At 31.0% G+C, this 14551-nt stretch overlaps 1 protein-coding gene across 7 annotated transcripts in view; it reads right to left on the reverse strand.

Moving 5' to 3' along the window:
* Positions 1 to 1828: 1828 nt before the first annotated feature.
* LOC132760260 (collagen alpha-1(IV) chain-like) overlaps positions 1829 to 14551 on the reverse strand; it is a 33690-nt gene continuing 20967 nt past the window's right edge. For 3 of the 7 annotated variants that reach the window (XM_060752204.1, XM_060752203.1, XM_060752206.1), the window contains 11 exons: positions 13163 to 13220; positions 10821 to 10925; positions 8649 to 8744; positions 7705 to 7820; positions 7326 to 7389; positions 6333 to 6401; positions 5479 to 5505; positions 5118 to 5198; positions 4732 to 4806; positions 4408 to 4497; positions 1829 to 3484 (listed from right to left, as the gene is read on the reverse strand). In XM_060752204.1, coding sequence (XP_060608187.1) covers positions 2712 to 3484; positions 4408 to 4497; positions 4732 to 4806; positions 5118 to 5198; positions 5479 to 5505; positions 6333 to 6401; positions 7326 to 7389; positions 7705 to 7820; positions 8649 to 8744; positions 10821 to 10925; positions 13163 to 13220 — 1554 coding nt within the window. In that variant the 3' untranslated portion in view covers positions 1829 to 2711. Of the gene's footprint in view, positions 3485 to 3848; positions 4006 to 4407; positions 4498 to 4731; positions 4807 to 5117; positions 5199 to 5478; positions 5506 to 6332; positions 6402 to 7325; positions 7390 to 7704; positions 7821 to 8648; positions 8745 to 10820; positions 10926 to 13162; positions 13221 to 14551 lie in introns of all 7 variants that reach the window. The other 4 variants (XM_060752207.1, XM_060752210.1, XM_060752208.1 and 1 more) reach the window with 4 other exon arrangements.

A 14551-nucleotide genomic window follows, 5' to 3' on the forward strand; every position in this document is an offset into this window, starting at 1 on the left:
CAAACAACCTTTGTTTTTCAAACATGGTATTGTCCACATAGCCTACAGGTGAACAGGCCAAAACAATCTTGCCCATTCAAAATCGACACTATTTTTTCAAGTAATTAGTTCAAACATATTTTTAATAAAAATAAACAGTTTGTTTAACTTTCAAATATAACGGTATTTTGATACTTCTTCTAATGCCTACGTAAAAACCGGTTTTTTGGCATAGCTAAAAAATAGCATTCTCGAGAAATCCGAATTATAAAGAAGGCGAAACATATACGGTCGTCTTCAGATCTACATAAAAGAAATAAGTAGACCTGAACTTTAGTTAGATTGGCATCGGCTGAACTTGAGTTTAGAATTTTAAACATCCACATAAAATCATACATGATTCTTAAGGACATCGTGAAACCTTCAACAGTTACTGACACTCGTAATACTTGATGAATCGATCCACAAGAGCCCAAGTAAAAATAAAATTGTAATAAACCTAAAGGAAGTTTGGAGAGGGGAAAATATTGATAAAAATCGAAAAAAAGTCACAAACGCACAAAGTGACGGAGAAATCACAGTTTGCTATGCCTTCGTTTATTCGTTTTTTTTTATGAAAAAAAATGAAGTAATAATACAACAAGGCGTTAATCGGCCAATATATATTATTATTCATATAATTAAATTTATTGAATTCACACAATTAAGCAGGTCACATTACGGAATTGTAATCAGTTTTATCATAAACATCAAATTATATCAATTTATTTCACTGACATTATTCATTTCGTAATGTATCAACAAGCTATTTGATTCGAGAAGTCAATCAAGACTCCGTGTACGTCTGGTGATCATGTTTGAAAAAGATTCTGATGCAATCGTAAAACAAAATTAAAAGAATAATGCCTTTAGGAATGTTATCATTATAGTAATGCTGTTGTAAAATAAATGGAAAGAGGAAAGCTTAAGTACTTTTTTATTTTTTGAATATCAATAATGTTTGATCATTTGGCTGCATTTGCCTTTGATCTGCGTACCATATGTATTGAAACATTCAACAGCTAATAATAAACATCAGACAAAATCAATCATTTGTTTTAACAGTCAGCTATTCTCTCTACACAAACTCTTTTATTGTAGGTTGTGCATGTTCTCATGAATTTCACACCTCATAAAACGCGAAGAAACAATAGAAACAAAAATACTAATCAAGGAACCTTTCAATAATGTTATCGTCTAACCTGAAAACATTATCTATATGAATACTCGGTCTGTATATTAGAACAATTTCGTTGCGTTCGGGGAAACAAGAAACAAGCCCATTTTCTAAATATGTTTTAGTATTTTTATTTTAAATTGTAATCAAATAATTATTTAGTTTATCATGTTGCTAATGAATTCTTAATTTGTCGAGATATGGGACAAGCTTTCAGCAAGATACATACCAGCCGCATCATGACAAAACCAACATAATGGGTTTGCGACCAGCATGGATCCAGACCAGCCTGCGCATCCGTGCAGTCTGATCAGGATCCATGCTGTTCGCTTACAAACCCTATTACAAGTAGAGAAACTGATAGCGAACAGCATGGATCCTGATCAGACTGCGCGGATGCACAGGATGTGATAGTCAACTCATATTCCAATGCATTATCCTGAAAAATACGCTGTTACATGTGCGATTCTTTTCGAGAGAAAAACACCTGCTTGTTATTAAGTTACCAAGGCTTGCTCGTCAGGTAACAGACCATCGAGGAAATTTGAAAATCTTTTCCCAAATATATCGCACAACTGAATGGCGCTCTTTATAATACATAATTTATATGATCTAAATGATAACACAACACTCTTAAAATGATAATTTGAATTTTTAATATACCTTGATTTTCTTATACATTTATAAATATGAAAATGGTAACCTATTGTTTTTCTATGTTAACTTATAACAAATATTGGTTCTTGCAAAAAGTAAATAAATATATTTACAATCTTTACACTCCACAATACAAGCTAGCAAATATGTTTGTTACTATAACCCGATGTGCCATTAAGTATGAAAAATATGAAAATCACTCCTGCTAACATACATTATCATATACTAGTATTCTTTATAAATGCTTTTAAAATATAACCCAAACACGCCATGCCTAATGTGAAACAGTGATATTTCTATAAAAAAAAACGAAAATAATCTGACAAAAAGAAACTGTTAAAACCAGCACTTGTTTGTATTCGGGTATTTCAGATATTAAACTTTGATTTGCCACACATACATTATACATGTATCATTTACTTACACAGAAATTCACTAATCTAAAATTAGAACCACATGTACATTATTTATAAATGAAATACTAATGACATATAAAAAATCTGAATTGATCAACCGTGCCGTGAATTAAATAGAGACAAAAATGTCAAACTTTAGTAAAACAACAATTGACGTTCATCAATGGTGTTTATTTACTTAATAATACATGACTTAAGAGAACAACAACAAACATAAATAAATATTACAAACTTAAACATAGCAATGCGTCCTGTATGCGCATAGGTTCAACATCCGTTTCAAAAAAACGCTTATTATTTTATATTAAATAATTTACAATGATATTAATATTTTCATCATCTACAAGCAATATTCAATTTATCAAAACACCCGTGCGTACTTTACTACTGACACGACTCACAACACAAAATCATTACATATGCTTGAATTTACAATTGCTTATCTAAAACAGCAATGGATATTTGATTATGTTGCCTTTGTCCCAGGCCATTAAAACACTGTCCCTTTTATCTGACGTGTTAGTATAAAATGTAAACATATTGCTTTCTCCAAACGGTAATTTTATTTTTATATTCACATCCTTTGACTCGTCTGTAAAGAAGTCATAAGTGTAGTCTATCTCTGTTTCCGTCTTGCCGGGCTCTAAATCTCTTATCAAATACAGAATCCCACACGCAATAAAGCTATTTCTATAGACACCGATCTTTTTCGGAAGTGTCCAAACTCTTATGAATTCCATATTGGATGGATCGACTTTCACGACATGAATATATGATTCATTCCCTCTACGTCGTCCATATACGATCCATAGCCCGTTTTCATCAGCCGTTATGTCGTAATAGATTTTGCTGTTTTTGTATAGATAATTAGTGTCATTATAATGACTCTTTGGAATATGAGGTGTAGCGCTTACAACATCATTGATAGTTAAATCATATCGAAGCACAACTTGCTCCCCACCGTATTGGTAATAAAATTGATTGTTATATATAGCATGCTGTGTTCCATAGAAACGATTGTGTTTAATGTTGTACTTAGTATCAACAATTCGTTTCTTAAGCCTCAGCATTGAGTTGTACTGCTCAAGAGAATTTCCATAGTATCCCCTTGTGACCCAGAATTTTCCTGGGTTTAACTGATCGTTTAGAATTGAGCCGTATAAAGAACGTTCACGCATGATGAAAATCGGGGTTGCAATTCTTTTTATTCTACATACTGAAAATGTAATAGTAATAATGATATCATTTGCAATGACATTACTATGTTAAACATGTTATATGTTATATCAAGAATAGAACATGTATTGCCTTAAAGATTTCAATTCAACAGTTCGCCTTCACTTTGTTTTTACAGCCGTATTTTGGAGTTGAGAGAAAGATTTATTACTAATTATTCTAATTCAGAAAAGTACAAAGTCATTATATAATTTTATATTTGTTTCTTTTCTTGAAATCTATTTATCAAAATTTGTAAACATATAATGTATGTGATTATATAAATTATTAAATATTAATCTAGTATTTATTGTTTTTGTTGTTATTAAACACTATTTAGAGTACACCTTCAAATGGTTTCTTACTTTACAATGTTGGTTATCATTAGAAGTACTCTATGTTAGTGAAGAACATGCACAAACGGTAGAAAGATTAGAAGCACAGCGAAAACAGAAGAAGACATTCTTGAAGATGTAGCAGTGTCTGAGCGCGTGGCTTCAATTGGTAGCTTATGCGACCCGCCTGAAAAGTTATTTTGTTAGTGTTCAATGGAATGTTATGTGTTATATCCATTGATATACATGCTTTCTCATTTGTTCATATCTAGATAAGATACACGAGTACCCGAGTAGTAGTAACAAAGACAACGGTTGAACGCACACATCTAAAGTATGTGTTTCACGTAAACTATAACAGACATATTCTATATGTTTACAGACCAAATCTATTTAAACAATGGGTACACAACTTATAACACTACCTAATATACTGAGACATGCCAATATGGTAGGAAGTATTAATCAAATATAAATTAAAATCGACATTTTAATCAAACTGCCTAAAGAGGAAAGAAGATTGCCAAGCGTATTGTTAAGGTATTCATTCAATACATGCAATGCTTCTAAGCCATTTTCTCATCTATACCTGTAGATCTAGGTTCTATACTTGGCGGTATAGTAGGTGTAGTCGATGGAGTTGTAGGTGTAGTTTTTGTTGTCGGTATTGTCGAAGTTTCTGAGTCATATATTTTAATATATAATAAACGTTTAACTGTATCACATTAATGCAATTATTATAGTGCAATATTTCTTTTTTCATTTTGAAACATAATATGTGTATTTAATTTTATGAAACAGGGCCTTATATGTAAAGACAAAATTGAAACTGAGTTTCTTAGCTTTATATAATAAACAAAACGTAAAACCGCTAAAATCAAATGAAATAATTATTATCCTTTTTCTCTTTTACCTGATTTAACAGTGTAACTGTCCAGAGCTGATTCTGTTGACTTTCTTCTCACGTATTTGTCACCACAATGAGACGCTAGGTTGTAAACAAACAAAAATATGATTGTATTATACTGTCATAAATTTCTATCAACAACAATAAAAAAACAACAACGCAAACATAATAAAATGCTTATAAGTTTGTTGTAAAACCAGTTATTATACAGTCATGTATATACCCAATAACTGTACAAAGTATATGTTCAACTAAAATAATATTGTTTGAATATGTTAGTTAAGAAGTGTATTTATTAATAAAGCAATTACCAGCTTACAATTTTATTTTATAAGTACGTTTACGAAGTAAACCAGAGTTTTGAATCAAACATAACACTCATTCGTGTTTACCTATACAATAGCCCGGATCGCCTTTTTCTCCCTTAGGTCCTTGTGGACCCGTTGGTCCTGAAAACCCTTGCATTCCATAGCCTAAATAATAGAAACATACAGTCACTCAAACGAGTCCCTCAAACGTAAGAACTTTTAACTTGTTAATAAACATTCAACGTTTAATATACATGCAAATACGTGTATATATTCACTGTTAAGAAACAAAGAATAGCTGAATAAATATTTGACACATTGTTTAGCTTTTTATTTTCCAGGTTGTATCACAATGTACATTTTACAAATATGGACATCAAGCTAAATGTTTAGTTTTTTTAAAATATTTTATGACAATCAATAACGAAATCAAAGTTGTACATACCTTTGTCTCCTTTTTGACCAGTTTCTCCTTTTTTGAAAGCATGCATTAAATAAAGATAATGACAGGTTCGTACACGTGATAAAGACATGTGCGCATGTAAATAAGTTATAACTACTGGGTAACCAAACTTTTGCAATAACTTTTATTAGAGAATAAAAGGTGGATTACTGTTATTTGATTATTTACGAGTATCTCATTCAATGGTAGGTGGGGTTCTAGTTTGTATATGATTCAGATAGTTACATAAATTGTGAAAATATTTAAGTAGCAAGCAATGTTTTACTTTAATTACTTTAAAACATTTAAGAAAAATCATAATTAATTATTAATATATATTATACATATGGGGAAAAGGTATTAATAACGTAAACTTTAACGGTTGTTTGCATTACTTTTTAACAATAACTAGAACATACACAACATCAACAAAAAGGCCTGATATTATTATTTGTTTAACAGTAGCAGTATCCTTTTTGATTGAGAGAATTGATTATGAAACATACAAGTTTCTATCTGATTTTTTAAGCTATCATCTTGAGAAATATTTGATTGATTGGTTATTTAACTGTATTGAAACTTATTACGTCCTAATCGAACAATACAATAACTGCACATGCACAGCTACAACTTTCAATCAGGGCAAAAGGTATGGTGTTTTTATCTATTTATTCATTTTTTAAGACTAATGTACGAAATCTGTATTTTTACAAATATTTGCTTATCTGTTAGTTATCCTCAATTTAGCTTGTAATACATATCGAGAGGAAATTAAATCCAAGTTATTGGACAGCATATATCAAAAAATATGGTTTAATCAGATATATCTGTTTGTTGTCTTCCATAGTCTTTCTTACCTTTATCGCCTTTCCATCCCGTGAAACCTACCAGACCCCTCTGACCCTTTTCTCCTTTTATGCCAGTGCCTACATACGCGGCATGCAAAACAGGAAAATAATGACGTTAACATGCAATTTCTGGAGCATGCACAATAACGTTTGATTGGTGCAATTTGCTCGTTCACATGTGAAGTTTTAAAGAAGCATTCAAGTATTCAAAATATATACAAATTTAAATTCCTCTGGATATGCACTGATTTATAAGAAAGTTACGATAACAGCCTACGAGAACAAATTGCACCAATACGTAGGGATGTGCTCTTCAATACAATACCGAATGCCTTTTGAATAGGTGTGTACCTTTATTTCCCTTAAAGCCATAAAACCCAATGTGACCCCTCTCTCCTTTTTGTCCTTTAGAATTAATGCCTGTACATTTAAGCATACAAAGTCGTAAAATTTTTGGTTTATCCTAAATAAAAAAAAGATTCAATTCTCGATTGATATTCAACAAAGAGTTTGATACATTTCTGTTACATTATGAACCAAAATTATCGAGCATATGTGTATCGTAGGGCTTAAAGTGGGATTATACAAATTTGTCGGTATAATATATCGTATAGTTATATGTCTACATCAAAGTTGATAGAAATTGCATATGACAAACTTTATAGAGTATTATGTTAACGTTTCTTCCCCTTTTTAAAATAAACATTAAACATCGGAACTAATTTTTTCTCTGTAAATTATAAATATCAATATGATTTTCTGATATCCAATTACAAGGTAAAAAAACTGATGTTAATACAAATATTTCCACTGACCTAGTCTTTTGCTTATATTGGAAAGAAAACAGGTTAACATTTATAAGCATTTCAGTATATTAGCAAGGTACATACTAACGGTAAACTATTATGTTGAAATTAGTTATATTATTATTTGAAAGACAATGTCACAGTGTTAGTTTTCTGATAATTATAGGTAGTGAATTACAATGTGAAACAAACTTACACGAGCAATTATTTCCATTCATCTTAAATGTTCCACCCGGATCTCCTGGCTCACCCTTTGATCCCTGAAAATAAACGTTAAAAGAATATTGAATTTCAATCAAAGGAGTTTGTCAGGAAAGGGTATGGAATTATTATATAAAACGATGCCGTGCATGAAATGTACGAGAATGCAAAATATTTCACGCCTACTAAGAACCGGTTTAAGCAGTATTTAATTTTTAGTAATGAAGATGAAGGCATCGGATAAAAGAATAAATTAATGTTTTTTAAAGTTGCTGCGAAATTTCATCAAGTTTAGGGGTTTACAATAGAAATTTCATCCATAAAAAATGCCAGGTTTAAAATCATCTTTTAGTCGGTATATTTTTTACACACACCTTTATACCCGGTATGCCCGGTATACCATCCTCACCTGGCCGTCCAGCCCGACCAGGCAATCCACGTTTGCCACGGCGTCCACTTGATCCCTGAATGCCATTAACGCCCGGAAAACCTAAATGATTAACAACAACTTAACGATATAAGCTATATCTTTTAATCCGACCAATACGTAAGAAAGTACTCGTTTAAAAAATGTTGCCTTTACAGGTTTTGATATTAAACAACAAAATATGAGGAAAAAGAGTGAAAAAATCAACTATCAATTGTTTTAAAATGAACATGATACTATTTTAATAGTTCGGTTTCCTGCCTAGTCATTATATTTTATTTTTTATATTTTTAACGTGATTGGGTTTAAAATGTATTTAGTTTAAACATATTTATTTTAATATTTTGCATAATATTACATTTTGTATGTATATAATTGTTACATAAAATTGAAAGGGATTAGAACGAAGGAAAACTTATAAAATTCCTCTCCCAAGATAACATATGATATTTACACAAACATACATGGCAAGATATGTTATTTATTATAAAGTTAGAATATTGCAAGATTTATCATAAAATACATTTCCAATATTGTGATAAATATACATGTATATTGTAAAACCTTTGACCGAGTGTACTCTAATAGATATACTTTATCAAAGAAATACTCGTTTTGATAAATCATCCTAAAAAGAGTTTTTCAACTGAAATGAAAAAAGTCCAGTAGTTTAATCATTTACAGAAACAAAACAATTGTATAGTTTTACTTAAAATACATTTTCAATAAAATAAACGTTTTTAGAATAATACAGTGTGCCCCATAATCAGGTTTCTTTAAGTAAGATACACTGAAATATTAGTATAACTATTTATAAAAAATATCGAATCACGAAAAAAGGTTACCACCCACTACATCGCGTGTTCATCGAAGTACTAAAACCAAACTTACTACGCTTGAACCCACCTGGTGGGCCTTTTGGCCCATCAGCACCTGGTTCCCCGACTCTTCCCGTTTCTCCGTTATCGCCCTTCTGTCCTTTTTGCCCTGATAAATATCAAATTTAATTTGTGTATTTATTTCACGGAGAATAAAGTCAAGCTTCTATACAGTCAAGTAAAATGTTTGATAATTAGTAAATACCTGACATATTCATAATTGTATGTTACAACAATTTTGATTGCTAAAATTAGTTTTGTTTACAGAATTATCATAAGATTTGCGTTTTGTGAGATATACAAATGAAGAGCTAATGAATGTTATACAAGGTTCAATTTGTGAACAAATGCTATGTCACCGCATTAATACAGCGCTATAGTAGGAATAGAAGTAGATATTCTTGTTTCTTTACAATTGAACTTCATCCTTATGCTGGAATGTCTAGTGAATATTTCAGCGTTTCAAATGAAAGACAATAAGCAGATGTGTGTAATGTTCAAATACAAAGGCCATAGTATAAAAAATGACTCAATGTTTGTTATTTACTTATTACATAGATGTAGCTGTATTGAACTTTGAAATACTGTTATTTTTCTTAAATACTGTTATTTTTCAATTGAACATTACCTATTTCTGAAAACATAATCAGTAAATGGTTGTCACCGGTTGCTTTGGGAAGTCACTGGTTGCTATGGAAATATATGGATGCTTTGGAAATTATCTGGTTACTATAGAAGTCAATGGTTGCTATGGAAAGTCAATAGTTGCTATGGAAGTCACTGGTTCCTATAAGTAAGTGGTTGCAATTGTTGCTATGAGTCGGTTGTTGCAATACTGGTTCCTTTGCTATCTAATGTAAATGGTTGGGATAAAAAGGCACTGGTTGTTATTGAAAACTACTTATTGCAAAAGAGGTCTTTAGTTGCCATGTAATGTCAATGGAAGCTATGTAAGTCACTGGTTACTATGAGAAGTCAGTGGTTGCTATGGAAGTCAATTGTCGCTATTGAAAGTCACTAGCTGCTATAGATGACATTGTATGCTATGATAAGTCACTGGTTGCTATGGAAATGTATGTTACTGTGGAAAGTTGATGGTTACTATGTGAGTCAATGGTAACCTTGGAAAGTAACTGAATGCTTTATAAGTCATGTTTAAGCAAAATCTGTGTCCCTCCGGGGTAGGACAAATTTGACTTCTGGGCCGTAATTTGTATAATTTTGTTCAGGTCCTCAAAACCCTGTTTTATGTTAAATATCTTAAGATATAGCACTGTAAGTTCAAAAAAGAGATTGTTTATGTTTTTACTGAATTAGAAAAAGCCATGATCCTCCTGGAGCGGGGCCAGTTGTTGTAACCCAAGGGTTATAATTGAATTAAACTAAGGAGAAGCCTACTAGATAATATTTAAGGTACAAAAACTAAGCTGTAGCTCCTATAGTTTTAGATAAGACATTTTTTAGTTTTTGCTATATAAATATAAGGAAAATCTATGTTCTCCCGGACCGGGGCCAACTTTGACCTAAGGACTATAATCTGAACATTTCTTGCAGTTACCCAAGAAAATGTTCCATACCAAAATACTTAAGCTAAAGCTGCTATTACATAATACAAATTTTTGTGTTTTTACTATATAAGAAAATCAATTAACCCCTGGGGCAGGACTAATTTTAACCCCAAAGCTATAATTCGAATAATGTTAATAGAGGTTCACTAGCATTTTTCATGCTAAATATCTGAGCCCTAGCCCTTATAGTGTTGAAGCATCTTTACCTAAATCTTGACAACATATATATTCGAAAAACACAATACCCCCGGGACAGGGCTAATTTTGATCCCGGGGCTTTAATTTAAACACCTTTGGTAGAGGTATACCAGACAACCAGACAATGGCTTATGCAAGATATCGTTGCGTCTTAAGAAGTAATATTTTTATATTTTGTTCTCATAATTCCTTTTATTTGCACTGTCAACCAGATTTCTGCATGGAATCAAATTCTTTAAAAAGCTTTGAAAGCCCTTTAAGCAAGGAAAAATCATGGTTGAAATCGTACTTGTTGTGTTTTACAAGAAGATGTTTTTAGTTCACTATATACAAGTAATCTACATAACACACAAACATACACAGGTGAATCGCTAGATGCCACCACACCGCATTATAATACAGTACTTAAATTGTTATACCATTGATCCCTGGTGGCCCCATATGACCCATAACACCAGGCCTTCCTTGTTCTCCTCTATCCCCAGGCGGTCCCGGGGGCCCAGGGGGACCAACAGCCGGAGCACCTTTACAAAAAAGAAAATGTATCAGGGTTTAAAGATATTAAATATATATATCTTTAGCTGTATGTTAACGAAAACTACAATAACATTATTTCTAAATCTATTTACAAATAGAAACATATGAAAATTTCTCCACCTTGTAAAGTTTTACCATGGTGACATTTTTTACAGTTTTTATAGAAAATATTGATGTCATATCTATGTTAAACATATTATATTATTATATTATTTGATAATGCAAATATTTTCTTCCACCCTTCCAATATAACGGAATTACCTCAAACAAGATATGTTAATTGATAGAACATAAATACCTCATAATTTAAAATGTCTGACAATATAATGGACTCGTTTGTCTAACCGACAAAACAATGACTCCTATAATAAATCTATTTATTTTGATAAATTCACGCAGTAGTTCCGACTTTTTTCTTCGAAAATTCGATCAAGTTGCATTATGTGGTTTAAGCAATACTGCATGATGACAAATGATTAAAACAAAATTTAAAAGTGCTGAAATATAAAAAGACTGCCACACTACTTCTATCAAGTGAACGTTACTAATAACTTTTGAATGATATTTATAGAATTTCTCTCTGTCAAGTTACTGGTAATTTATGAGTACCGATATAATAAATTGTATGCAGTTACTCGTATTTCAAAATTTTAAGTTATTTTGTCGTTTTTTTTTCCAGTAAACTCAACATTTTCACAAGAATGTGCGTCATAATATAACTTTTATTAATCAAAGCAGATAAGGCGCTGAATTTGTTTGGGTCTCAGAATGTCAGAAAGGTGAAGGTTGTGAGATTATAAACCAATTTGTTTGTAAAGTGTCACCAAATTCTGTTTCCTGTGTTATAACTATAGTAAATTAGCTATAAGACTAATTGCAACACTGATATTCAATTCAATGTTTGTTTGGCTTAATCAGTTAAAAAACAAAAAAACAAAAAAAACAACAAGAGTTGCCTGAACTGGGATTTCAACTCCGGACCTCTCGCTTCTAAAGCGAGCGTGTAAAACCCTCGACCACGGGGAGTTATTAGATAACAGCCTGAAGAATACCATATTATTCTTAATTAGAGTTTGTAACCCTTATTAATTTCAATATATTTTGTTTATGGTAAACCCGTTGTTAAACAATGAAGCTGAATATAAGCATGTATATCTATAAGAATTACACAATATTAGAAATCTTCGACCAATCGGGAACTATTTTTTGTTACGAAAATTAATGCGCCTGTCATTTGACAATCTTTTACGCAGTGATCTCCCCTTAATGTTTCGGTGTTAATGTACATATGAAGGGAAGTAACCGTTTCGAAGAGTTTGGACTACTTTCGGCATTTGCAAATAAGAACATCAAGGTCTGAAATTTCGCTACCATTATTTGTTTGGTCTGACGACCCAAACAAATAAAATCGTATCACGAACTTATCTCAAGGTAAGATATTTGAAGGCAAAGGGAAACAAAACAGATAACTAGAATGATTGAAAATAAAAAAAAAAAACATCACATCCTAATCAACAAACTTTAAGACAACTATAAATAAAAATATATATCCTGATTTAAAATTCATGTTTGTATCATTACGTATAATCTTGGAAGAAGAATACCGTCTTCTTCAAATAGACCTTAAAAGTAATACAGAAAAAGAAATTTGCGAAAAACGATGTCATATGTAAAAATGTACAATTAGTTTTCTTCGCATAATTTAAACCTCTCTAAGCTACTCTACTCAGATGTAACCATTACCCAGTTGTAGCTATTAAGTCAAAAATATGTTTCCATAAACAAAGTAGCACTTGTAAAACATATGGTTTTCCTTAAACAAAACAAAACTATCTTTGTGAAGATTTCAAACACAAATTCGATTAAATTAGAATTGAAATGTTGTTTTTAAAAATATTTTTGTTTGAGTTTGAAAAACAAACCGTTTAAAACCATTACCGCACTTAGCACGAAAGTTACCTGTGTTTCGTAATAAGTACAGTAATTTGTAAAAAAGCATACAAGTCTAATCCGAAAATGAAGGATTTAAAAAGCATAAGTCATATAGAAGGGCCAATACGTATTCACATCAATATTTGTCTCTTTAACTCGAACCAGGATGATATATGTAATAATAGGTAATTTTTACAAACATTATTGGACATTGCATTCTTTTAAAAATTTAAACATCATATTAAAAAAACAAGAGCAAGGCAAAAGGTTTTTTAATTCGTAATCTACTTACCAGGTATTGCTGAACCGCATTTCTGAGATAACAATGTCACACAGTACTCTGTTAAATCCTGGAAAAGTGTCAAAACCATATTACTACTAACAAATACAAATAAGTACGTAAGAAAAAATTGTCGATAAATGTTTCAGGTCACCGGGGCCACGTGTTAGATATGTGCTTTAGACTTTTAAGGAAACCACATTTCAGTTTAGTTTTATTTTAAAACATATTCAGATGTACACATATTTTTATAGTTGTCAGGTTTATAAAAAAATGTGTAAATTAGTAACTTTCGATTGAATTTGATAAAATGTAAGGAATTTTTATATGTTACGACAAACCCTGAATGTTTCGCATTGCATAAGTTTGTTTATTAAATTTAAACTGAATCTAGAACAAAGTTGAATGCCCTTTCTCGATTATTATTGTTTTTTCATATTTTCTTAACAACACATAATGTTGTTGTATGATTTAAAGAAGAAATTTCTTCTCGTTTTACTTTTTAAAATTTACCACCACCGAAAATTTAACAAAGCAGCACGTGATCAGATTTTCAGGATTCTTGAACGTTCCTATTTCATAACGTGCGCGAAGAATGTAATTGTATAGTACAAGGCGTAAGACGATGTGACACTACATTGCATTCTTGGAAATTCACATTTCACTTCGGTTATGAACTTAAGTAGTTGAATTTTTGTTTTGTTTTTGTTTTCATTGTCTTTAATTATGTTGTGGGAAAAGGCGGTTTTATATTTCGTCCTTTGCATTTCTGTTGTAGGAAATGATAGTCTGTTCATAAGGCTCGTTCTAGTTTATAAATTTTTCACCCTTGTCTTCATATTATGTCAATTCCCACATTCAGAAAAATAACACATATATTATTCATAAATGTATAAACATTATGTAATTGCTATGGTATCTTTAGTTTAAATCTAATTTACATAATATTATAATGTAAATGGTTGATTGGTCTAGTACTTTAATTATCCTTATTATATGTTGCATGCTTTTTAACTTTATACTTTAACGGCTTTTAGTAAAACCTTTCAAAACTTATATTTATTACTTTTGAAAATAACATCGTTTTTGTCTTTTGCGTTATTAAAACCTTCTTCATATCACATTGCTTTCATCAGACTTTCTAAGATAATTCAATTGTTTTCCTATATATTTCCTTATTGCCTTTTTAGTGTGTACATCTGTGTAACAACAAATAATGACCACACCAGACACATTATAACATGAGATCAAATGTATCATCTATAATAAAAGGTCCTTTAATGTGCTTTTAATATCTGTTGTGACAAATTTTAAGCTCACAATTATGTAACTTCGTCATATTTGTCAATGCATATTGCTTTAACTGCATTAAGGAAATATCCCCAGACTATGATCTAGAGG

Source organism: Ruditapes philippinarum, unplaced genomic scaffold (genome assembly GCF_026571515.1).
Source record: "Ruditapes philippinarum isolate M1 unplaced genomic scaffold, ASM2657151v2 ctg1631_1_1_1_1, whole genome shotgun sequence".
NCBI classification, from domain to species: domain Eukaryota; kingdom Metazoa; phylum Mollusca; class Bivalvia; order Venerida; family Veneridae; genus Ruditapes; species Ruditapes philippinarum.